Source organism: Bos indicus, chromosome 2 (assembly GCF_029378745.1).
Source record: "Bos indicus isolate NIAB-ARS_2022 breed Sahiwal x Tharparkar chromosome 2, NIAB-ARS_B.indTharparkar_mat_pri_1.0, whole genome shotgun sequence".
Lineage (NCBI taxonomy): Eukaryota > Metazoa > Chordata > Mammalia > Artiodactyla > Bovidae > Bos > Bos indicus.
In genome coordinates, this window is record NC_091761.1 from 91,438,965 (window position 1) to 91,466,065 (window position 27,101).

The 27,101-nt window shown below is 38.3% G+C and overlaps 1 protein-coding gene across 1 annotated transcript in view; it reads left to right on the forward strand.

Moving 5' to 3' along the window:
- Nucleotides 1-27,101, forward strand: part of CYP20A1 (cytochrome P450 family 20 subfamily A member 1) — a 44,137-nt gene that overhangs the window by 1,408 nt on the left and 15,628 nt on the right. Inside the window, exons 2-8 of the mRNA XM_019975417.2 lie at nt 3,907-3,956; nt 4,570-4,736; nt 6,027-6,169; nt 19,268-19,435; nt 23,486-23,564; nt 25,874-25,989; nt 26,814-26,868. Of these exons, the coding sequence (XP_019830976.1) occupies nt 3,907-3,956; nt 4,570-4,736; nt 6,027-6,169; nt 19,268-19,435; nt 23,486-23,564; nt 25,874-25,989; nt 26,814-26,868 (778 nt within the window). The remainder of the gene's footprint in view (nt 1-3,906; nt 3,957-4,569; nt 4,737-6,026; nt 6,170-19,267; nt 19,436-23,485; nt 23,565-25,873; nt 25,990-26,813; nt 26,869-27,101) is intronic.

A 27,101-nucleotide genomic window follows, 5' to 3' on the forward strand; every position in this document is an offset into this window, starting at 1 on the left:
GCTTGGAGATTTGGAAGCTTGATGTTAAAACTCCAGGAATGGTAAAGTTACTGATAATGTCAAGGCCCAGTGCAACCATAGGAATGAACGGCTGAGATCAGGTGGGGTTTTGAGTTGGGGACAGATGGATCAGGAAAGAAGACAAACTTCTGTAGGAATAAAAAGTCTAGGGGATGAAGGAAGACCTGGGGATGGTAGTCTTGGGCTTAGTGTGGTGTCTAATGTATGTAAGGGAAAATGTCATAATAACAATCTGGATGGTCTCAAGGAAGATGATAGTGGTGAGGCTGTGATTATCAGAGAGATTAAAATTTTGCTGGGTTCTGCAAGGGGCATGCCAGGTGTGGGGATTGATCTCATTATTTTAGCTGTTTCAGAGTTGTGAATGTAGTGAAGCACAGGGGAATGTTTTGCCTGGTATTTTGGGGCTCACTCTTCATTTCTCATGTTGAAACATGGAATCTGGTGTGGGAGCCATTTATCCAGAGCACACAGAGTTCTGAGGCTCTCTGCATGCCTGCTGTTGGAGCTGTAGACCTGTGATTAGGGCGGAGAAGAGCAGTTGTACTTAGTATTTGCATAGAGGTTCTTTACTTGTGCCTGTCAGTAGTTTGGAGCAAATATCTCAGCATTTCTGTCATAATGCTTTTCAATGAGCTTGTTCAAATATTCAAAGACATCAGTTCAGTTCAGTCACTTGGTCACGTGCAACTCTTTCTGACCCCATGCACTGCAGCATACGAGGCTTCCCTGTCCATCACTAACTCCCGGAACTTACTCAAACTTATGTCCATTGCATCAGTGATGCCATCCAACCATCTCGTCTTCTGTCGTCCCCTTCTCCTCCTACCTTCAATCTTTCCCAGCATCAGGGTCTTTTCAAATGAGTCACTTCTTTGCATCAGGTGGCCAAAGGATTGGAGTTTTAGCTTCAACATCAGTCCTTCCAATGAATATTCAGGACTGATTTCCTTTAGGATGGACTGGTTGGATCTCCTTGCAGTCCAAGGGACTCTCAAGAGTCTTTTCCAACACCACAGTTCAAAAGCATCAATTTTTCGGTGCTCAGCTTTCTTTATCGTCCAACTCTCACATCCATACATGACTACTGGAAAAATCTTAGCTTTGACTAGATGGACCTTTGTTGGTAAAGTAATGTCTCTGCTTGTATTTATTTTTATGGGAAAAAAATTCAGAATTGATATTCTCTTTTCCTTTGTTTTATACCCTGTTTCCTGGGTGCTACATGAGTCTCTCTCTCTTTCTGTTTAAATTCTTTTATTTGCTGCAGTGCATCATTTTCCATAATTTCTTGAGGGAGTGTGCATGAAAATTTTTTCAAAATCTTGCTTTTTTGAAAATCTTATCTTTTCTAGCTTCACACTTGAATGATAGCTTGGCATGGTATAAAATTGTAGGTTGGGGAAAAAAAAAAATTGTAGGTTGGAAACAGTTTTCGCTTAAGATTATTGGGGATGCCACCCACCAACCTGTTGTTCCTGAATCTGGAATCTTAAGGTATCTTTCCAGAAGGATGGCAGTTACAAGAATGATGTCTAATGGATCTGTATACTGACTTTTTGCTTATTGTTAAAGTCTTGCATCTTACTCTGCCTTTGTGGTTACAAGTACAAATCTGATTGCTTCCTGTGGGAAGCAAAGGAGGATCCTGCAAAGGAGGATTCCTTTGCAGACCCCAGAGGAGGCCTCTCAAGGTCAACTAATCACTGCTCCAACAACTAACACTTCCAAGAAAACTGGTCAGATTATTCATCCACTGTTGCTTCCTCTCCCATTCTCTTTATCCTTATTTTGTCCTTTTTTATTTCTTCACTTTCATTTTGTGGGATTTCAGGAATAGATCACTGATGAGTGTTGTCAGTCTACCATATTTGAAGAGAAGTCAGGAACCTCGCTTCAGTCATTAATAACTTCAACCTAGAAAATAACAAGTAGGGTCTTTTTTGTTGTTGTTGTTTTTAGTATCACTGACTTTTATTATGGAGTTCCTTCCATTCTTTCCCCCACTTTTTATACATTAAACTTGACGAGTTTCCATTGTTGATGAGACTGTAGGACAAAATCTTACATTGTAGGTTTCGTTGTCATCAGTTAAAATGCAAGTTACACATACTATTGTCTAGATAGTATTCTTGTAGTATGTAGTAGAAACTGTAAAACTCCTTTGTTAGTACTGTTGAACTTAGTGTATCTCTTGGCATACATAATCCAAAGGAGGAAAAAGTAAAGTTTTACGGTGATTTTCATGGCACTACCTGTAATAATGAGAAAACGAAAGAAATAGCCTAGATGTTTTACAACCTATGGTAGGAACATGATTATACAATTCTGAATATGTAATGGAAGACAGTTTAAACTTTAAATGTTCAAATAAATATTTATTTATATAATGTTAACCACTCCAGTACTCTTGCCTGGAAAATCCCATGGACGGAGGAGCCTGATAGGCTGCAGTCCATGGGGTCGCTAAGAGTCAGACACGACTGAGCGACTTCACTTTGACTTTTCACTTTTATGCATTGGAGAAGGAACTGGCAACCCACTCCAGTATTCTTGCCTAGAGAATCCCAGGGACGGGGGAGCCTGGTGGGCTGCCATCTCTGGGGTCGCACAGAGTCGGACACGACTGAAGCGACTTAGCAGCAGCAGGGGGAGAAAGGGGCAGAATGCCAAACTATGATTAATAACTACTTAAAATATTAGACAAAATTCAGAATTGATTCTAAAGTTGAATATTTTAGATTATTTTTTCTATAGATATTTAGCTAATTTAAAAATTATAAGAAGTCTTATTTTAAAAGTGATATGCTTGTTTTAAAATAAAAATGCTCACCTCTAAATACAGTAACCATAAACCCAGTACAAAATTGTAAAAAAATTAAAATTCCCCCCAACTTTTTTATAGTTCATTCTTCAGAGGTTGTCACTTTAACAATTTGCTATAAATTATTTTGTTATTTATTTGTATACCAGGTGGTCTCTCTGACTGTATGACTCTGATAATGATAACTACATTAAACCAAAAGATAAATGTGTGTGTGAGCTTACTTGTGCAATCATGGAGACCCCGACTCTTTGTGACCCTGTGACTGTAGCCTGCCAGTCCCCTCTGTCCATGGAATTTTCCAGGCAAGAATACTGGAGTGGTTTGCTATTCCCTACTCTAGGGGGTCTTCCCAACCCAGGGATCAAACCTGAGTCTCCTGTGTCTCCTGGGTTGGCAGGTGGATTCCTTGAAAGTGAAAGTCACTCAGTCGTGTCCGACTCTTTGCAACCTCATGGACTAAACAGTCCATGGAATTCTCCAGGCCAAAATACTGGAGTGGGTAGTCTTTCCCTTCTCCAGGGGATCTTCCCAACCCAGGGATTGAACCCAGGTCTTCTGCATTGTAGGCGGATTCTTTACCAGCTGAGCCACAAGGGAAGCCCGGCGGATTCCTTACGACTACACTAACCTGGGAAGCCCTAAAAGATGAATATCACTTTGTATTTTGACAAATTCTTTGACTTGAAAGAGGAGAACTATTTTAGGAATGACACTATTATAATTATGACATTAAATTTTTTGAAAGCCGAGCCAGACGAGACCATTTATAGTCTCAGAACAAAGAAAAATGTACTTAGTTTTATATATTAATTGATATATAATGGATGTTAAATTTTTCAGACACCTTAGTTTAATTGACAGAGGGGAGGAATATTAGGATAATTCTTTTCAGTACAAAGAATCCAGTTTTTTTATTTTAATATAGAAATAATCTCTGAAATTCAACCAAATTGAATAACCATCATTTAAAGTCCTGCACATGTCTTGGCAAAACACATGTGACTTATGGGATATATGATCATTCATTATACTAAATTATTTAAATTTTTTTCTCTAAGGCTTCCAGACAAGCTGCAGGAATTCCAGGCATTACTCCAACAGAAGAAAAGTGAGTTGGTTTTTTGGCTTTTTTAAATCAGGTAAAGTCAGCTCTTAATTTTTGGATAAAAACTAAACCATATCTTTAGATTGCTCAGTTTATTTAGTCCCTTTGTTTTCTTTAAAGTTGTATTTGGGCATACCACCTAAACTTTGTTAATAAATGAAAGGAAGCCTGTATAAATCAAAGCCTTTAATTTCTTTCACTTCCCCTAGCCAGAGAGTGTTGAAAATAGAAAGATAGGATTAAGATGGAATAAGAAAAAATTGCCATAGCTGATTTAAATTCACCTGTGATTTAATAGCCAGTGGTGGCATCCACTGCTGTCTCAGAATGAGGTGCTGCAAAATTGGATCGTTTTTCCAGTGTCTAAGTCAGATGCTCCTTGTGCAGCTTTGTTGATGTGAAGTGTTATGAATTCTCAAAATATCAGACAAATGCATATCTAAATGTGGCTACTGAAAGTGAGAAGTCAAATATAATAGAGTTTTGGATTTTGCAGTAATTTGATTTTTATCTTTGTTTTCATCTGTTCACACAGTTAATTCAGATTCAACTAGTATTTTTGTTTTTCTGCTTCTTCCATATTAAATTATTTTGTCAAATATTGCTGATTTTTCAGAGATGGTAATCTTCCAGATATTGTGAACAGTGGAAGTTTGCACGAGTTCCTGGTTAATCTGCACGAGAGATACGGGCCTGTGGTCTCTTTCTGGTTTGGCAGGCGCCTTGTGGTTAGTTTGGGCACTGTTGATGTACTAAAGCAGCATATCAACCCCAATAAGACACGTAAGCCTGATTTTCTTTCTAATTAGCTGATCCTTATCTTTTAAGAATAGATGTCTGTAAATGAAGGTCCATACACTGCTCTTAGGAATAGCTAACATTTATTAAATACTTTGTATTATATGTCAGACATTGTGCTGAATCTTTATGTTAATCACCTCACTTCACTTAAGACACAGTATTTTTAAATGATCGTGTTCTTCCTTCAATTTATAGACAGATGTGAAAAAAATCCCAGTGCAAATGCCAATAGGATTTTTTTTTTTGAACCTGAAAAAATAGTTCAAGGGTACATCTGAAAGAGTAAAGGTATAAGAGCATTCGGGCTTCCCAGGTGGCTCAGTGGTAAAGAATCCACCTGCTAATTTAGGAGATGTGGGTTTGATTCCTGGATGAGGAAGATTCCCTGGAGTAGAAAATGGCAACCCACTCCAGTATTCTTGCCTGGGACATGAAGCTAGGCTGTCTGGGTTGAGTCTGTGCTCTTAATCACTAAGTTTCCACAATGTGGAAGGCTGTTTCTGTTAGAAAATACAAAGATGAGTAAAACCAGACATGGCCTCTGCTCCTGTGAAATTTATAGTCCAGTGGTGGTGAGTTGGGAGCTTGTAAATGGTATTTGAATGATTAGAAGAGTAAACTGAGAGATGTACTCTGAAAGAAGGGACTGTAGTTCTTTGTAAAATCTGACAGATTTTTCTGTCTTTCACTGGTAAAAAAAATGTTAACAGCTGTTAAAAACAAAACAAAAACCTCAAATATTTAACAGTGAGTATCTCTTGTGTGGTGAGATTTAGATGAATTTATTTTCTTAGTATCTTACTGTGTTGTTTTAATTGTTTAAAATGACAGTGTATTTGTGTGTGTGTGAAAACAGTATAGTCATTGAAGAAACACATAAAAGTGAGTAAAGGAGAAAAGAAAAGGTTTTGGACTCAGCTAAGTAGTTTTAACTGTAATACTCGACAATTACACATACAACATCAATTTTGTCTTAAAATTGGTGGAGTGAGTTCTTTTACAAAGATACATGCTGTCATGCAGTAGAAAATTTATTTGAGTATTAATGGTTTACTGTGGAATTCCCAATTTACCAGATTGTTTTGTTGGCAATTTTTATTGTCTCTTGAACTGTTCACATTTAGAAAAGACAAGGGAGTTATGGAAAAAAAGTTCCTGGCCTCTCTGCTATAGTCCCATACCTTTCTGATCTTTGTTCTTTTGCTGGAGGTTTTTTTTTTTTTTTTTGAGTGATTACTCTGACTTAGAAATGTTTAATCATGTCTGTTTCAGTGGACCCTTTTGAAACCATGCTGAAGTCATTATTAAGGTATCAGTCTGATAGTGGGAACGTGAGCGAAAACCACATGAGGAAAAAATTGTACGAAAATGGTGTGACTAATTGTCTGCGGAGTAATTTTGCTCTCCTTATAAAGGTAAACTAGTTTGACCTGGATTTCTGTTTTACAGATAATAGTATGTGGATCTTCCTTGATTTATAATGGGGTTATGTCCTGATAAACCCATCGTGAACTAAAAAAATATCATAAGGTGAAAATGTATTTAAATACACTTAACCTGCCGGACATCATAACTTAGTAGCCTAGCCTGCTTTGTATGCACTCAGAACACTTATGCTAGCCTGTAGTTGGGCAAAATCATCTAAAACTAAGCTTTGTTTTATAATAGAGTGTTGAATAGTTCATGTAGTTTATTGAATACTGTACAGAAAGTGAAAACCAGATGGTTGTCTGGGGACAGAATGTTTGTATGCTTAAGGGCTGTTCACTCTCATGATCACGAACGTGGCTGACTAAACTGGCTGCTGTTGCACCCAGCGTTATGAGAGTATTGCACCTCCTATCACTCACCCAGGAGAAGATCAAAAAAAAAAAAAAATTCAGAGTATAGTTTCTTTTGAATGCCTATTGCTTTTCTGCCCTGTTGAAAGTTGAAAAATTGTAGGTTGGAGACCATCTGTGTATTTTGGCTCTTAGTGTTTCTTTGTCTTTGCTATTCTTACCTTCTTTCTCAGCTGATTTTTATTCTCCTAAAATTCTAAAACAGAAACAAAAGCAAAACAATTTTAATACCTAGACTTACTTTGTAAGTTGGAATGATGGGAGTGAAGAGAAACTGAATAAGTTTTTTTTTAATTAAAACTTTATGTTTCTTTACTTTTTTTTAATAATTTATTTTTTAACTGAAGGATAATTGCTTTACAGAATGTTGTTTTCTGTCAAACCTCAACATGAATCAGCCACAGGTATACATATATCCTCCCTTTTAAATCTCCCTCCCATTTCCCTCCCCATCCCACATCTCTAGGTTGATACAGAGCCCCTATTTGAGTTTCCTGAGCCATACAGCAAATTCCCGTTGGCTGTCTATTTTATATATGGTAATATGCTGCTGCTGCTGCTGCTGCTAACTCACTTCAGTCATAATATAAGTTTCCATGTTACTCTTTCCATACATCTCACCCTCTCCTCCCCTCTCCCCATGTCCATAAGTCTGTTCTCTATGTCTGTTTTTCCATTGCTGCCCTGTAAATAAATTCTTCAGTACCATTTTTCTAGATTCTGTACATATGTGTTAGAATACGATATCTATCTTTCTCTTTCTGACTGACTTCATTCTGTATGATAGGAGAACCTGAAGAAATTTTTAGAGCAGTAGATTTGTATCAATAGATTTGTTCTTTGTTTTCCGACCCGACTCAAAACCAGCAGCAAGTAGAATCTTTAGTTATGGCATGCAGACTCAGTGCATCTCAAAGTTATTTATTTTGTTGTATGTTTTATGTAGCTTCTTGGGAAATAGCAATATGGTATAGAGCAGAGACACTAAGTTTGGAGAAAAGGCTTTCAGTCTTATTTCTGTCATTTAGTATCTGCATGATTGACCTTTGTGAGTTTTTATTGCCTGCGCTGTGCAGTATATGGGATGTTAATTCCTTGACCAGGGATTGAACCCATGCCCCCTGCGTTAGAAGTGCAGTCTTAACCACTGGACCACCAAGAAAGTCCTATTGCCTTATCTTAAGTTGAGGATAATATTAATAGCATCCACATTACAAGTTTGCTGTGAGGATTATATGAGATCATGATGTAAAATTCCAAACATCAAGTCTTACAACACAGTCAGTGCTCAAAAAAATACCTTTCCTGCCTCTGCTTGAGGTTTTCCTGCCATTTGTTTCCTGCTCCCCCCACTCCTTATATTTTTCCTGCTCCTCTGAAACTGTATCTCCTTGTTAATGTTTCCAGTTTATCTAATGTGTTACTTCTTTCATGCAGGGTTTTTATAGTTGATGGGCCTTTATTGGTCCCATTTGGAAGGTTACATGGGAGTCCTTTCTGTTCTATATAGAGTAAACCCACATACACTCACAAGTACACAAATACATCCCACTGTCTCTCACATTACATAGAGTAAATAATTTAAAAAATCATGGAAATTTTAAATAAAAACAGAATACTATAACACACATCCATATTCTCATCACTAAACTTTTTTTAACAGTTATCAAATTTGATGCAGTCTTATTTTATCTTCCCCTACTTAACTCCCCTGTTTTCTTTCTGGATTGTATTTAAGCAGATTCCAGACATCACAATGAGGACATGCTTTTTCAAGAACTTAACAGGATTTAGCATGTAGCCGCTACTTGGTCAGTTTTCTTTGACCTTAACTATGTTCATTCCTTCTAAAAATGTTCAGACTGCACATTCTAAGCACTTTTGTGACTTTTTTGAGTTGTACAATAGTTGATAATTCTTAAGAGGATACCATTTTGATTCATCCTACAGTATCTACTTTTTAAAAATTATATTTGATAAATGCTTAATGCCATTTCCCCCCCTTATTCTCCAATTCTGTTTGGAACTCACACTTTACATTCAAGATTTGAGACTGGCTTGAGTCTGGATCAAATCTCAAACTCACTGGCTTCCAAATGAGTTTACTAGAAACATTAATTACTATGTTGGCTCCTCTCTGCACAGTTTTACTTCCGAAAAGAAACTGAACAAGGCTTTTACTCATAGCTGCTGATTAGTCTTTCTCCTTTCCAGTTCCCTTTTCTCACTGATAGCCACTATTCACAGGGCCATCAGGAGATTTGTATATCAAATGTCTACCTTCTCATCGTTGTCAGTACTATTCTGTATTATTATGTTCTCTGGACCTCTCAGGCTGCCTGCTTGGGTTGTCATAGCTGGTCCTGTCACACCCGATTGTCCTCCTGAAAGCAGTTATGTTACCTTTGTCTAAGCATTCATGAGTCAGAATCTTTCTTTCTATCTGTTTAAATACCTTAAATTTGTCCATAAGAATCTTGGTATATAATTGTATATCTCCAGAGAATTTTACCCATTTTCTCTTTGCTTTGCTTCCAGTGATTATGCTTTTCAGTACTTTTTATTGTTAAAAGCTTTAATTACTCTTTCTTTGCTTTAAACTAAGTAATTCAAATTTCTTTACTCTTTTATCATAGGCTCTATGTCCCAAATGTTCGATCTTTTTTATTGTTTATCTGTATTGTGTTTTTTTTCTTCTCCTGTCTGATCAAAGGCAAATCAAAGTGGAAATTATTTCCCAATTTTGACGTTTCTTACCATCATATGTTCAAGCTTTGGCGCATAGACTGTGTCCATACATGAGAAATGTGTTTCAGGCTTATATTGTCAACCCCTTAGCACAAGCCAGTTACTTAGCTTATTTATTAGTCAGAAATACCAATTAATATTTAATCATCAAGAACATGATTGAAGAGGACGTAGTCTGAGCATCCTCCTCCTCCCTACTAATGGTTTTCTGTAGAAGAGGGGTGTTTACCAGAGTTACCACTCCAAAGTAAGTTAATTTCATACTGACACAACAAACCTTTTCCTTTTTTTTTTTTTTGATCCAGATCTGAGTTCTGTGTTTTGATTCTTCTCTAACCCTCTCAAACCTCATCCTGTAAGTTCTGGCTCCTTCCTGCCCTGACTGTCTCTGCTCCAAGGCTGTGTGTGAACCTGCACTCTAATTCTGTGAGTGTGATTTCTGTCTTCAGTGCTTCAACCCCATATGCTCCTATGACTTTTGAGTTAAACTATGACTTAACAAATATTTCTGGATCTTAGAATTTATGACAGTTTTACAGAATCCTCTTAGTTGACAGTTCAGTAGTCATATGTTAATAGCCAAAATTATTGAACTCATTGATTTAACACTTTCAGATGAAGCTCAACAGATTGTTAGCATTCCCATCTAATGTATATAACCAAGATTCATAAACCAAAATTCATAAACAAATTCAAGATTCATAAATGAGATGCACATAAGCTTCTAGCAGATGCACTAGCTTTGTGTCTAGAGTAAAAACCTATATGACTCATATCTAATATTTGCATTGTATTGTAGAATACTGTGCAAAACAAATGGATGAGCAGATCATAATACAGTTCTGTGATACAAATGAGAGTATTGATGATAAAATTTTTATGGCCATGGCTTAAAAGAGGGTAAAAAAAAGAATTTCCCAACATAGATTGAAAGCATTTAATCTGTTCGTTACATAATCAGCAATGATCTGGTACTGGGGGGAGATATCCACAATTAAATTCTCTGGTAAGTTGCATGTTGTCCTGATAGGTTTTTAGGATACCATTTGGAGCCCAGATTTGGTGTTTGGGAGTACCATTTTCAGGTTTTCTCTTATTTTACTGTGTAATATTTCACAGAAGAAAGGTCACCAGAAAACTGTTGAGTACTCATCACTTAGAACTGAAGAAAGATATATCCTGGACTTCATTTAAAAACCAGCTAGGCACAAAGCTCTTTATTTAAAAAAAAAAAAAAATATATATATATATATATAAGCCCCAATAGAAACATGGCTAAAAAAGTAAACATGCAGTACTGCCGGGGTCCAGCCCCGGTGGATCCAGGGGTTTCAAAGGAGAGACGGCTTCGGCAATCAGGAAACAACAGCTTACTTAAATGTTAATTAAAGATATAAAGAGTGGTTAAATAAGGATAGCTCAGTGAGGAAATTCAGTGGAGAAAAGAGGCTGAATAATTCAGCCAGAAGGTGAGAGAAAGAACGACATGGGGAGACCAAGCTTCGGTGAACAAGGCCCGCACTTTATTTTCCAAAGTAGTTTTTATACCTTAAGTTATGCATAGAGGATAATGGGGGAAGGGGTAGAGTCCTGCAGTAAGCCAGGCTTTCTTCCTGCAAACTTATCATATGCAAAAGTTTAGGTAATTTGCATCATCTTCTGGCCCGGAGGCCTGTTAACATTTTAAGACCCTTTCTTCAGAAAACTTATTTTTCTCTAAAGGTGATTAGTCGGGTGCCACCCTCCAAAAGCATTAAAGTTGCATTCTTATAGGACAAAGGTGTGGTGGGCTATAACAAGAAAAAGAATTAACTCAAGGGTCCAAGGTTACAAACATTAAAGCTACTACTAACACCAATCATATTAATCAATACACTGCCAGGGACACAGCAGGTAAGGGATATGGAGACTTAGCAGCAAACGTTGGCCCAACAAGTGAAAAACCCTTCACCAATACAATTTCTAATCAATCTTTTAACTGCTCAAAGGAATCTGTATTTAGACAGTTTAGAACATCTCATGCCTCTCACGGTTGGGAGGCTCTGAGCAATCACATGTGGCCGGAAAAACCTATTCAGGCAGGCTAGAGGACTTCCAAAGGAGTTTGTAGGTTGAAACACTATCACACCCAGGAACTTTATTAACTGGAGCTGTAAGTTAACTCTTTTGTTCTGAGAGAGGTAGTGGGGGACAGCCCCCCGTAAAGTCAGAGGTGTAGGTGAGAGCACAAAGCAGAAAGTAGGCAGACTCTGGTTTTGGGGGTAGATGCTCGAGAATTTCCAGGGGGACTCCTGAGGCTCGATCCCGCCTTTGCGTATGCCGAGCCTCCTTCCTCATGACCTTTGCCACAAGTGGAGCTCCTCACCGCCGGCTCCCGGCACAGTACTTTATGGGAAACATGTAGAGGGCCATTAAATTTGAAACTTATCCAGAGCCTATCAATAATTAGCATGAAATAAACCAATTAAAGCAGTGTTGGGATTTTTTTACCCGTTAGACCGACAGAGATTTTATAAAATGACCACACTTAGTACTGTCCAAGGTATGGGAAATGGGCATTTTGCTGATAAGCGTATAAGTTGATATATTCTTTCTCCAGTGCAGTGTGGTAAAAGCTTAAAAAACAACTTCTTAACTCAGAAATTTCATGTCAAAAGAAGCCAAATGGCAAAGATGACTATTGAAGCATTGTTTATTGAGGCAGAAATTAGAAAATACTTAAATGTCCAGTGGTAGAGAGAAAACGAAGATCATGGCATCTGGTCCCATCACTGCATGGGAAATAGATGGGGAAACAGTGGAAACAGTGTCAGACTTTATTTTTTTGGGCTCCAAAATCACTGCAGATGGTGACTGCAGCCATGAAATTAAAAGACGCTTACTCCTTGGAAGGAAAGTTATGACCAACCTAGATTGCATATTCAAAAGCAGAGACATTACTTTGCCAACAAAGGTCCGTCTAGTCAAGGCTATGGTTTTTCCAGTGGTCATGTATGGATGTGAGAGTTGGACTGTGAAGAAAGCTGAGCGCCGAAGAATTGATGCTTTTGAACTGTGGTGTTGGAGAGGACTCTGGCGAGTCCCTTGGACTGCAAGGAGATCCAACCAGTCCATTCTGAAGGAGATCAGCCCTGGGATTTCTTTGGAAGGAATGATGCTAAAGCTGAAACTCCAGTACTTTGGCCACCTCATGCGAAGAGTTGACTCATTGGAAAAGACTGATGCTGGGAGGGACTGGGGGCAGGAGGAGAAGGGGACGACAGAGGATAAGACGGCTGGATGGCATCACTGACTCGATGGACGTGAGTCTGGGTGAATTCTGGGAGCTGGTGATGGACAGGGAGGCCTGGCATGCTGCAATTCATGGGGTCGCAAAGAGTCGGACGTGACTGAGCAACTGAACTGAAGAGGATTATTTGAATCATAAATCTTTGCAATGGATGAGAATGAAAACATTAAGAAAGATGGCAAAGACATTTATTTACTGACATGGGGAGACAGCTTTAAGGTGATATATTAGTTTGCTATGGCTAGCATAACAACGGAGAAGGCAATGGCAACCCACTCCAGTACTCTTGCCTGGAAAATCCCATGGATGGAGGGGCCTGATGGGCTGGAGTCCATGGGGTCGCTAAGAGTTGGAACGACTGAGCGATTTCACTTTATTTTTTCACTTTCATGCATTGGAGAAGGAAATGTCAACCTACTCCAGTGTTCTTGCCTGGAGAATCCCAGGGACGGGGGAGCCTGGTGGGCTGCCGTCTGTGGGGTCGCACAGAGTCAGACACGACTGAAGTGACTTAGCAGCAGCAGCAGCGTAACAAAGTACCACAGACTTGTTGGCTTAAATGACAGAAATGTGTTGTCTCGCAGTTCTAGAGGCTGGCTGTTGGTCCAGGATTCCGGTGTCAGCAGAGTTGGTTCCTTCTGAGAGCCTCGAGGAAAAGTCTGTTTCATGCCTCGTTCCTAGTTGCTGGTAGTTTGCTGACCATTTGTACATTTATCACCTCAGTCTCTGCCTTCTTGTTTATAATGAGGTCTCCCTGTGTGTGTTTATGTTTGTGTGTGTGTGTGTGTGTGTGTGTTTCAGTGTCCAAATTTCCCCTTTTTATAAGGACATAGTCATATTGTGTTAAGGCCTTAATGTGCACATCTTAAATTATCTGCAGAGAACCTATTCACAGGTACTAGGGGGTTAGAACTTCAGGATCTTTTTTTTTGAGGGGGGCACAGTTCAACCCATAACAGATGATAAGTGAAAAAACCCATATACAGAACAGTTTGTAGAGAATTACTACATTGTTCAAAGTATACCTCTATACACACATATATGTACACATATACATAGATACACTGTAGAAAAACATGAAAAGCTGTATAAAAAATGTTATCTGTAATTATCACTACTGGATTGTAGGGTGATTTAAATTAATTTCTGTATTTTCATTTATGTTATTTTTTATTAGTTATTATTTTCTACATATTTTCTTTTACACTAACCTGTGTTACTATCCAAAAAAAAAAAAAAAACAGTGAACCTCTTGACTATCACTGATAGTCTTAATATTCATTAAATTTTCATTAGAAACAGAGCTTAATAATGTTGTTTTTGTTGTTCAATCTCTAAGTCATGTCTGACTTCTAGCGACCCTATGGACGACAGCACTCCAGACTTCCCTGTCCTTCATATCTCCTGGAGTTTGCTCAGATTCATGTCCATTGAGTCCATGATGCTATGTAACCATCTCATCCTCTGCCTCCCTCTTCTCCTCATGCCCCAGGGTCTTTCCCAGCCCCAGGGTCTTTTCCAATGAGTCAGCTCTTCAAATCAGGTGGCCAAAGTATGGGAACTTAAGCTTCAGCATCAGTCCCTACAATGAATATTCAGGGTTGATTTCCTTTAGGATTGGCTGGTTTGATATCCTTGCTGTCTAAGGAACTCTCAAGTGTCTTCTTCAGCACCACATTTCAAAAGCATCAATACTTCATGGTGAATAGAAAGGGAAAAAGTGGCAGAAGCGTGACAGATTTTCTTTTCTTGTGCTCCAAAATCACTACAGTGATTGCAGCCATGAAATTAAAAGACACACCTTGGAAGGAAAGTTATATAAACCTAGAGAGCATATTTAAAACCAGAGACATTACTTTGCCAACAAAGGTCAATATAGTCAAAGCTATGGTTTTTCCAGTGGTTATGGATGTGAGAGGTGGACCATAAAAGAAGGTTGAGTACCAAAGAATTGATGCTTTCAGACTGTGGGGCTGGAGAAGACTCTTGAGAGTCCCTTGGACTGCAAGGAGCTCCAACCAGTCAATCCTACAGGAAATCAACCGTGGATATTCATTAGAAGGACTGATGCTGAAGTTGAAGCTCCCATACTTTGGCCACCTGATGCAAAGAGCTGACTGACTGGAAAAGACCCTGATACTGGGAAAGATTGAGGGCATGAGGAGAAGAGGGTAACAGAGGATGAGATGGTTGGGTGGCCTCACCAACTCAACGGACCTGAGTTTGAGCAAACTCGGGGAGATGGTAAAGAACAGGGAAGCCTGGCGTGCTGCAGTCATGAGGTTGCAGGGAGTTGAACGTGACTTAGTAACTGAACAAGTTCAACAAGCTTGTTTTGATGAACAGATTCTAATTTTAGCGTAGTCTGACTTTTTTCTTTTCTTTTTTGCTTTTATGTTTACTGCATTTTAATCTTATATAAAACGTCTTTAACCTATTGTCATGAACATATTCATTTAAGGTTTGTTCTCAGAGTTGTCATATTTATCTTTAAAACTTTGATGAACAGATATATATATATTGTATATTTTATATATTATATATTATATACATAAATACATATATTATATAAAATATATATAATATAATTATATATAATTATATGTAAATATAATTATATATATATAACCTGTTTAGTGTTTATTCCTGTGCAAAGAACGAGGAAGGGATTAACATTTTTTTTCCCATATGATTATCCAGTTGATCCAGCATAACTTATTGAAAAGATCATCCTTTTTCCTTTGTACCGTAATATTCCCTTTATCATAAACCAGGCAACTATATAGGGCACTTGATGTATGTACAGTTTTGTTGGCTGGAAAAAAGTCTGCAACATAAAAATTGTGAGTTATGTTTTATTTGGGGACCTTAGTGGGAACAGTAGCATGGGGAACAGCCTCTCAGATGGCTCTGAGGAACTGTTGTTTAAAAATTTTATTAATTTTATTTATTTCTCATTGTGCTGAGTCTTCATTGCTGCACTGTCCTTTCCTTAGTTGTGGAGAACGGGCTACTCTTTGAGTTCAGAGTGCAGGCTTCTCCCTGTGGTGGCTTCTCTTGTGAAGCGTGGGCTCTAGGGCATGTGCGCTCAGTAGCTGCAGCTCCCAGCTCTAGGGCACAGGCTCCATAGTTGTGTACGGGCTTAGCTACTTCCCAGCACATAGGATCTTCCTGGATCAGGGATTGAACCCCTATCTCCTGCTTTGCCAGACAGAATTGTCTGTAGAGGTAAAGGAAAAGCCAGGATATACTCCTGTGTATCCTGAGAAGACTGTGTAGTCAAACATCAAAAGACTACTGCTGATCACAAAAACAGGACTTCACAAATTAGTGACTTTAGTGCTTTTCTTCATATGAGAAATTTATTTAAAAGTCTGGGCTCGTTAAAATTATTCCTTAGATACATATCTACTTACCTAGGACCATCTAGTCAAGGCTATGGTTTTCCAGTGGTCATGTATGGATGTGAGAATTGGACTATAAAGAAAGCTGAGCACCGAAGAATTGATGCTTTTGAACTGTAATGTTGGAGAAGACTCTGTCCCTTGAACTGCAAGGAAGTCCAACCAGTCCATCCTAAAGGAAATTAGTCCTGAATATTAATTGGAAGGACTGATGCTGAAGCTGAAACCAGTCCTTTGGCCACCTGATGCGAAGAGCTGACTCATTTGAAAAGACTCTGATGCTGGGAAAGATTGAAGGCGAGAGGAGAAAAGGACGACAGAGGATGAGATGATTGGATGGCATCACCAACTCAATGGATATGAGTTTGGGTAAACTTGGGGGGTTGATGATGGACAGGGAGGCCTGGCGTACTGTAGTCCATGGGGTCGCAAAGAGTCAGACACGATTGAGCGACTGAACTGAACTGAACCTAGGACCAGTATCCTGTTTTTCTTCATTCTGAATCCCCTCACCATACGCCATGTCGGGAGGAAGGGCTGCGGTGACTGATGGCTTGATGGCAACATGCCTCCTTGTTTATTGGAATGGTAAGCAACATACCTTGTCCACAATGTTATGGAATTTTCCAATCCATGAATATGGAAGGACATTCCTTGTCCACAATGGTAGGACATTCCTCATCCACAATGGTAGGACATTCCTTGTCCACAATGTTACGGAATTTTCCAATCCATGAATATGGAAGAATACCCTCCCACTTTTTGGTTTTTAGTTTTGGTCTTTAGTTTTTCTCAATAATTTTTTCACTTTTAAGAGATCTTATATATCTTTTATTAAATTTACTCTTAGATAATTAGTAGTTTTAAAAAAATACTATCATAAATGGTACAGTTTTTAAATTTCATTTTTATTTGTTATATATATGATTAATTTCTGCATATTGATGTTATTTATAGTCATTAACTTTGCCAAATTCCCTTATTAACTCTAAAGGTTTATCATGATATCTGAGCTCTCATTCTCAGAGATGTCTCTTCTCCCAGTCTCTTCTTTCCGTGTCTTCTTGGTCTGTTTATTGCTCGTCCCAGTTGTTTCATTCACCAGCTGTTGCAGCCTGTACCTGCATCTTTAAATGTTTTCAGCAGAAGTCACCTAGGAACCTGTCTTAGCTGTAGGAATGCTCAGAGTTGGGCAAGACAGGGATGGTCTTAATGGGAGTTTTCAGGTTGAGACTCACAGCCACAATTTTTTTACCAAAATGACTGTATTGCTCTCTAGCAATTTGCATCAGGAGCATGTGCTGCTGTTCTCTTAGCTGCTGCTTCTCTGGGATATGGGAATCAGAACCAGGTTGTTTAAAATGCCACAGTACTTCCTTACCTCAGAGGAGCTGCTGCTTTCTTCATCAAGCCTTCCCCTGATTGTTTTTTTACTGTATTCCAGAGTTTTTCGGAAGTTGATTCTGACAGCTTAGGAGCTCATTACTTAATTTTGGGGAGGGATAGAGCCTTGGGGTTCCCTAGTTGTCCATTTTCAGTGACCATTTTGGTCAGCAATGGTGATGGTGCTTTTACTAGAGCTGTTTTCTGCAATGCTACCATTGAGATGGGGAGACAAAGGAAATCAAATAATGTTCAGTTGCAGCTGCTAAGTCGTTCAGTCGTGTCCGACTCTGTGCAACCCCATAGACGGCAGCCCACCAGGCTTCCCTGTCCCTGGGATTCTCCAGGCAAGAACACTGGAGTGGGTTGCCATTTCCTTCTCCAATGCATGAAAGTGAAAAGTGAAAGTGAAGTTGCTCAGTCGTGTCCGACTCTAGGGACCCCATGGACTGCAGCCTACCAGGCTGCTCCGTCCATGGGATTTTCTAGGCAAAAGTACTGGAGTGGGGTGCCATTGCCTTCTCTGAATGTTAGGTTACAAACATCAAAGACCTCACTGTCTTACAGTCCAGTTGTTCCTGTTGAATAGACACTTCACATTGGGTATTGAGTTTTGGTTAATTGCCTAAGTGCTAAAATGGTTAATGTTAGTTGTTTAGTGGTTTTGCACGTATTTTCATTGTTTTAGAGGCAGAATGAGATCACCAAAGTTTCACTCCACCATTCTGGAAGTCAGTCCCTCTTCTGGAACTTTTTGAAACAGAATTGTAATGGGAAATATAAAGATACAATAAATTTTCAAAATTTATGATAGTGGCATATGTGTGGATCAGTGAAGTCCTTTACCCTATGACAAAACTTTCATGGAGTTGATATAGCAGAGTAGCTTAAATTTGAGTTCCTAACATGAAAGTGTCTACATATATTTTACTTTACAAACCTAGTTACTGTGTTTTGTGATGTAAGTACGATTATCCCTATCACAGCAACCATGATAAGTAGGAGATATCATCCCTGTTTAACTTTTGAGACACCTGCACCTTGGAAAAGTCAAGAAAATTGCTCAAAGTTGCATTGCTTCTAAGTCACAGAGCCAGAAGGAAACCCAGGATTTTTTGACCCCAAAGCTTTTGATCTTTTTATTACACATTGTTGGGCTTCCATGGTGGCTCAGAGGTTAAAGCATCTGCCTGCAATTCGGGAGACCTGGGTTCAATCCCTGGGTTGGGAAGATCCCCTGGAGAAGGAAATGGCAACCCACTCCAGTATTCTTCCCTGGAGAATCCCATGGACGGTGGGCTACAGTTCACGGGGACGCAGAGTCAGACACAACTGAGCGACTTCACTTTCACTTTCTTTACACATTGTGTTTTGTTCCACAAGGGATTTGATAAAATATTCAGTGGATGAAGGAATGACAAAGAGACCCTGAGAGATTTCTGTCACTGACGCTTATCTAAGACTTTCACACATTTGTATACTTATTGTTTACTAGATCACAGGTACTCTGTGGTGAATCTTTACTATTTTTAATTTGATATTAAGACTCTTAATATTGAAAGTTCCTTTAGGTTCAGGGTTTTCCCAGCCTTTAAATGACTTGTATTTTCTGTTCTTATTGTTGTGGTTGTTTTGTTTTACATATTGGCCCTTTGACAGAATCTGAACCTAAATTACTAGGGATGTAATTATTGTTAGAGTCAGTGTTAGTCTGACGGATCAAGTAAACACCTGAATGCTTGCCTTGGTTACAGAATTGAACTCTATGAAATGAATCTACTTAATGGAGTTCTCTAAGATTTAGTAGGAGGGAATAGAAAATCATTGTGGTTTTCTGTTCTGTTTCAGCTTTCGGAAGAATTACTGGATAAATGGCTATCGTACCCAGAGTCCCAGCATGTCCCCCTCTGCCAGCATATGCTTGGCTTTGCTATGAAGTCTGTTACACAGATGGTAATGGGCAGTACATTTGAAGATGAACAGGAAGTCATTCGCTTCCAGAAGAATCATGGCACAGTAAGTCTAGGGCCAAGTTTAAGTTTACTCTTTCATCAGATTGGATACTTGAGGAATGTAGACCTCGCCTCCTAAGAAGTTTTAAGATTCTGTAGAACAGAGTGTCCTTGTTTGTGGCTAAAAACAACAATGTAAGAAAGATAATTGTTGCCTTTTTAAGAAGTTTAAGAATTACCTTTTTAAGCAGTTACCTTTTGAAACTTAAAAAATGACTAAAAAAATTTTCTTGAATATTTAGCAAGTATGTCAGGAGTTCCCTAGTGGCCCAGTGGTTAGGATTCTGGGCTTCCACTGCTGTGGCCTGGATTCAGTCCCTGATTGAGGAACTGAGATCCTGCAAAAGTTGTGCGGCATAGTAGAAACAAAAACAAAAACCAAGTATGTTATAAAACAATGATAATTTCTAGGATAAAGAGAAAAACTGCACTTAGTAGAGCTAGACTGTATCCTCTACTGAAAGAAATTAAACTTGATGGAGCATTAACGTACTAATAAAATGAATATGATTTGAAAAAAGGATAATTCAATTGAAGATTGAGTTACTATTTGCCTTTTCTGGACTCTCATATGGACTTTATTATTCTCTATTTTTACCAGTCTCAACATTATATTAATTTGTTTTTAATTGTACTTAAGTCATTTATGTCACTGAAGTTTTGGATCTCTGATCAGTTATTCCTTATTTTCTTCAAATCTATAAAAACAGGTTAAATAATCAATGCAATGCATGTAAAACAAAATCACTAGAAACTGTGGCTTAGTACTCTGTCACTGTTTAATATTATCCTCTTTCCCATTAAGATGGTTTTATTACTTGTGTTTGATGATTGAAAAATGTCCATTTCTTAGAAAATGTTCACATGTTTAGGAGTATAAAAATAAAACTGGAAAAAAATCACCCTAAATTCTACTTCCTAGAATAAACTGCTCAGGGTATCCAGGTAAAATAAATTGGCTAAAGGATTCGTAAAATGTTTTCCTATTTTAATGAAGAATCAATTTTTGACTCAGTTGTTGATGTCTGATTTTTTTTCATGTTGATGAGACAGCATTTTTAAAAAAGGAACTCCACTGTTATTTCTAGGATTTTATTCCAAGCTGCTGATCCCTGTTCCTATTCTGGGTATTTTTTTTTAATGTTTTATATATTTATTACACATGCAGCATGTGGAATCTTAGTTCCCCAACCAGGGATTGAACTCATGCCCTCCATTGGGAGCTCAGAGTCTTAGCCACTGGACCACCAGGGCAGTCCCTATTCTCGGTATTTTTAAGCTGACATTTTCTTTACTTTTCTTTCCTTAGAATTTCAAAGTAGAAGTCATAATTTCAAATGTACAGAAAAGTAGCAACTAGTACTAGGAACTCCCATGATATCCTTCAGCTCTTGTTTACATTTTGCCCCATTTACTTTTTTCATTCAGTATCCATCTGTCTATCCATCCATCCTTCCATCCATTCCTCTCCTCCTTACCCAAAACATTTGAGAGTAGACAGTTTACTTCTTTCCCCCTAAATGGTTCAGTTTGTACATCACAAAAACAAGATTATTCTCTCATATAGCAACAAAATAGTTGTCAGACTTGGGAAATTTAGCTTTCATACCATATTTTTATCCAGAGCCCGTATTCAGATTTCTTTACTTTCAGAGGTCAAACCTCTTTAACATGAAATGGTTTTTCAGCTTTTCTTTGTTTCTTGATGTTGACTTTTTTTTTTGTAACTAAGTACAGGCCAGTTATTTTGTAAAATGTCCCTCATTTGGGTTTAATTTGACTAGATTCAAATTACATACTTTTGTGTGTGACTAGGTACAAATTCTCTATCTTTGGCAGGAATCTGTTTTTTTTGTTTTTTTGTTTTTTAATGTTACTGTAAGTTGTCAAAGAAAGGTTTTCAGACCATAATCATGACCTGAAATCCTGCCTTAAGTGATTTTTAATGTCCTTAATGTCTGATCTTTAATGTCTGAAACTCTAAGGGGTTGCTGTTATCCAGCCGAGCCACCAGAAGTACTGACTGGTTGTGAATGCAGAGGCAGTGTTAGCTGCACCATGCCTGCTGCTTGGCTGGCCACACTTGGGAGATGTCATCGGCTCTAAGATGCGTTTCTGTTCACAGGTGTTAAAGTGAAAAAATGTACATCTCACAGCCAATTGCATACTGTGTTTCTGAAGTGCCCTCCAAAAACGTGGTCCTAGTTATTTTCCCACCAACATTAGTGTGCTCTTTCCTTGTGTTTTTGACACAGTTATTCGTCTTTTAAATATTTGCCTATCTAGTAAGTAAAAAATGATCTTTCGTGATTAAAATTTGTAATTCTCTTCTTGTTTGTGAAGTTAAACATTGTTTAATATTTTTGCTGAGCAACTTGTATTTCTTTTTTATGGGATGCTTTCTCATGTCCTCTACCTGTATTTCAATCAATGTCTTTCTTTTTCTTACCAATCTGTAAGAGCTTTTAATTTTTTATCTCAATTTTCATTTGCTTTTACTTTTATTTATAGTGTGTTTTAAAAAAAGACTTTTTTTTTTTTAAGCAATTTTAGGTTTACCATAAGCCTCTGTTTTTGACTGTCAGAGTTGTGTATAGTGAATCTCCAGCCGTTAGTCAATTTTAGTTCAGGTTCTTCTATGCCAGCACTGGTTCCTGAGGTAATTTCCACCTGTAAGTCTGCTACAGTAAGACACACCTCCCCATTTTCACCTCTCTCTCCAGTCTTAGGGGCCTCAGTTTGCCTAGGCCCCTATTCTATCTCAGAGATCCAAGAAGAGCTGTTGATTTTTCAGTCTGTTCAGCTTTTTTTGTTGGGGTGGAATTAACTAATTAATTTAGCTAATTAATTAATTAGCTTTCAACGTTTTCATCATAAATTTTTACCCTGTGCTCTTTGTTGTACTTAGGCACTTCTTTCTCACTTAAAGCGTATTCCTAATATAAACATTTGCTGCATGTTTTTACAGTACATTTAGTAGTTTAATTTTTTACATTTAAATAGTCTGAAAGGCATATCTTTGTAAGGTAAGACTTGAGGACTCATAACTATGAATATTTTTTAAATACTTATTTATTTTCTTTTTTCCACAAGTTCTTTCAGAATTTCTCAATTATAAAGAAAATTTTTCGGGACTAAGTATCCAGTATTGAAATCCTATTGTTAACTCTCTCCAAACTTTAGACTAATTTTTAACCTTTTACTAGATCTTAGGCAGTGCTCACCAGTTATCATCTTAACTTTATCTTTGAGGTCCAGAACAGCAGGGAAGAGTGAAGTCGAGTGAAGTCAGTTGTGTATGACTGTTTGCAACCCCATGGACTGTAGTCCACCAGGCTCCTCCGTCCTTGGGATTTTCCAGGCAAGAATACTGGAGTGGGTGGCCATTTCCTTCTCCGGGGATCTTGCCGACCCAGGGATCCAACCCAGGTCTCCCACATTGCAGGCAGACTCTTTACCGACTGAGCCACTAGGGAATCCCTTCCAGTTATCATGGTGAAGTAAAAATTTGGAATTCGTCTCAGATGGTAAACAATCTGCCTGCAATGCAGGAGACCCGGGTTCAATGACTGGGTTGGGAAGATTCCCTGGAGAAGGGAATGACAACCCACTCCAATATTTTTGCCTGGAGAATCCAGTGGACAGAGGATCCTGGTAGGCTACAGTCCATCAGGTCGCAAGGAGTCAGACACAACTGAGCAACTTCCATTTTACCACTTTACAATGAATTTTATTTATCCACCAGTGCCATTGTAATAAAAAATTGAGAATTGACTCTGCTGCTATTTCCTCTTCCTTTTCATTCATATTCCTTTGAAAATAGGGCAACTTTGACTTTTTAGTTATAATTAGTTTGAAAGTACTTTGACTGAAATTAGTAAGATATATTTTGTGCCTCATCTTCAAAGACAATGGAGTAAATGATTTCTATGTGAAAGGGAGAGTTTAACAGTTCTGTTGGTGAGACAGAGGTTCTTCAGTTATTAGCTTAGATTCCTTGGTAGTATTTGGAAAATTTATGTACTAAATAATAGGTATACTTTCTTATTTTGAGGTTTGGTCTGAGATTGGAAAAGGCTTTCTGGATGGATCACTTGATAAAAGTACAACTCGGAAAAAACAATATGAAGATGGTAAGTTTTTTCACTCTTAATTTTTAGTAAAGACAAAAGGAAATGTGCCCAGTTTTAATAGGGTTATATCTGATTCATGAAGTTATAGGTCATGTGTTTTTTCTTCCTTTTATGTTTTTTCCTACATTTCCTATTATGAAAGTTTTTCTTAAATGAAAGAGAGGGAAAGGCTGTCAATTAGTCAGTAAACTCTAGCACTTGTTCAGAATGAGAGTACTGTAGCTCTGGTAAACCCTACAGGATTAATGGAAAGTGCAAAGGTACAGTGCTGGGAAAGCAAGTTAAAAATACATGTTAAGTAAGAGTTACAAATAATGAGTGAAATTATCTAAAATAAGAAAATATTTGTGAATATCTTTGTAAGGATATTTCTACAAGTAGAAAAACAGAAGAAAGTCTAAATATCCAACAATATAGGAATTGCTAAGGAAATAATATCAACATGACAAATGTTATAAAAGAAATGTAACAAAATAAAAAATTCTTGCTATTATAATGTTGAGTAAAAAAAAATTTATATATTTTATAAATACATCCACATGACCAGGGGGAGAAAGAATATTCCATGTAGAGGAAAAGTAGTTGCAGAGTCCTTGAGGTAAGATTCTTCCTGATATATCTGAGGTACAACAGGGAACTCTATGGCTGGCGTGAAATGAGTTAGGAGAATAGAAGACCAGAAAGACTGATGGGAGTGGAGCAGATTTTGTCTGGCTTTGGGGTGACTGGGCTGCTGTCATCTCCGGGCTTAGAACAGAAGCAGCAAGACTAATTAGGAGGCTACTGCAGGGAACTGGGCAAGAAAAATAATGTGGCTTGGACTAGGTGGAAGGTAGCAGAAAATAGAATATTATTTTTAAAAAAGAATAAGGGAGAATAATTCTGTATTTTGAAAATTAGAACTGCCAACATTGATGGCCAGGTTAGATGTGAGGTATGAGAGAAGGAAATACCAAGGTTTCAGACCTGAGTAATTTGAAAATGAAATTGCTAGGAAATCAGATGGGACAGATACTATGGAAAGATCCAGTGTTGAGGAGAAGATCAGATCAGATCAGATCAGATCAGTTGCTCAGTCGTGTCTGACTCTTTGCGACCCCATGAATCGCAGTACGCCGGGCCTCCCTGTCCATCACCAACTCCCGGAGTTCACTCAGACTCATGTCCATCGAGTCAGTGATGCCATCCAGCCATCTCATCCTCTGTCAGTTTTCGATATGTTATGTTTAGTATACTTCAGACATCTCACTGGAGATGCTGAGTTGATTGTTTGATATGAGTCTGAAATTCAGGGGAAAGAGGTCCTAACTAGAAATATAAATTTGGGAGTGTTCCATCTGTAGATTGTATTTAAAGCATGAAAATGGTTATCACCAAGGTAATGAGTATAAATAAAGATCTAAGAAAAGAAGTCCTTGACCTTGGGCATTCCATCATTAAGAAATTGGAGAGATGAAAAGGAACTGATAAAGAATCCTTAGAATGAGCAGGCAGGCAATGGCACCCTACTCCAGTACTCTTGCCTGGAAAATCCCATGGACGGAGGAGCCTGGTGGGCTGTAGTCCATGGGGTCGCAAAGAGTCGGACACGACTGAGCGACTTCCCTTTCACTTTTCACTTTCATGCATTGGAGAAGGAAATGGCAACCCACTCCAGTGTTCTTGCCTGGAGAATCCCAGGGACGGGGGAGCCTGGTGGGTTGCCATCTATGGGGTTGCACAGAGTCAGACGTGACTGAGGTGACTTGGCAGCAGGCAGCAGGCAAAGTGGGAGCAAAGCGTGAAGTCCAGGAGAGTGGATCCTGGGAGCCAAATGAGAAAGTGTTTCCATCAGGTGCTGTGATAGGTTAAGTAAGATGGGGCCTGAGAAATGATCTCTGGATAATTTTCTCGGAAGTTGGATTAATCTTCTAGGCTTTAGAAATTTACTTTTCTGACTATTTCACACTTGTTGGCGTCTCTAAATGAGTGATGCTTGATTTGGGAGAAGAATGGAATTAAGAGGACAGAATTTAGAAGAAAGGTGAATAATACCAGCAGAGGGGTACCTAAGGGGCTAGAATCATTCTACTTCTTGACCTGGGTGTTTGATTTAGTTATTTGTTACATTGTGCATATATGTTTTATGCATTTTGGTACATGTGTTAAAGTTAGCAAAAAGAAGAAATAATAGAGTTTAAATTAGCTTTAAAAATTATGTTATTATTCTCTTAACTGAAAGTTGTACTCTGCACGTAGGAACATTGTAGAAATACAAAAAACTGTTCAATCCTCACAAATGAAAATCTTTTTTGTTTTTCTTCTCTAAGCCCTTATGCAACTGGAATCTATTTTAAAGAAAATCATTAAGGAACGAAAAGGAAGGAACTTCAGTCAGCATATTTTCATTGACTCCTTAGTACAGGGGAATCTTAATGACCAACAGGTGATGTAATTCTTAAATGTTTATCAAACAAAGGATAATCAGACATGTATAGAGTGTGCTTTTTATTCACTTTAATCCAGATGCCTTCCTAGAATTCAATGGCTTTTTCCTTTTTTATTGTACATCATCCATAAATAGTATTTAGATTTGCTGTCCTGTTATTTAGCTCTTGGAAATAGCTATATAGTATCTAATATTTGAGTAAGCAGATATTGAACCAAAGTTCTGTGGTTGTTACAGAGCCTTTTTCGACTAAACAGCCCTGCCCACATGACCAGATGTGGCAGTGTGGCTTGTTCCCAGTGTGGATCTGTCGCCCAGCACACTACTGGGCTACTGTGTGTGGAGGTGTCAGGCACGACAGGAGTGGAGCCATTGCTGCCACACCTGTTCACTGTAGGAATCTTCTGCCTCCTCTGTGGATGTAAGTCCACATAGACAAAAAGTGGTTTTATAGGTGTGTGTGGGTACAGAAATTAAATCGTGCTCCAGAACAGTGGCAGGCTCCTCACTCTTCCTGAGTCTTCATTGCTGCACTCAGCCAAGCTAGAAAGATAAGACTGAGCCGGTTTGTTTGCTGTATCATGAGCCAGTAATATTACTGGATAAAAGTTCACTGAATCAAAAATGCAGTGCAGTGTTTAGGTTGGCTTTTACATTATATAGATTTTATTCAAGTGAAAACGTTATAAAGGAATAACATACTTTGTTCCTTCTTAACTCCCAATTCTATACTCTAGATGATTTTACTGGGTCTAATACGGGGTCTAATACAGGCCACCTTACATGTCACCTTACTGTCTAAACTTAGTTTTGTTTCCTAGATCCTAGAAGACACTATGATATTTTCTCTGGCCAGTTGCATGATAACTGCAAAATGTAAGTATAAATTGATTTCTTTTTGAGATAGATTATAAAATACAGAAAGATAAAGCTATTCTAAAATAAAGGAAACACTGTTTGCAAGATCTCTTGATAATTTCCCTTAGCTCTTATTTTTTATTCCTGTTGGAAAGGCTAGATTCACACCGCGCTCCTCCCCCGCCCCCCACCCCCACTTTTCTTAGCCCCAGGTGCTCTGTGCCACCTCTGAACATTGCCATAAATTTCCT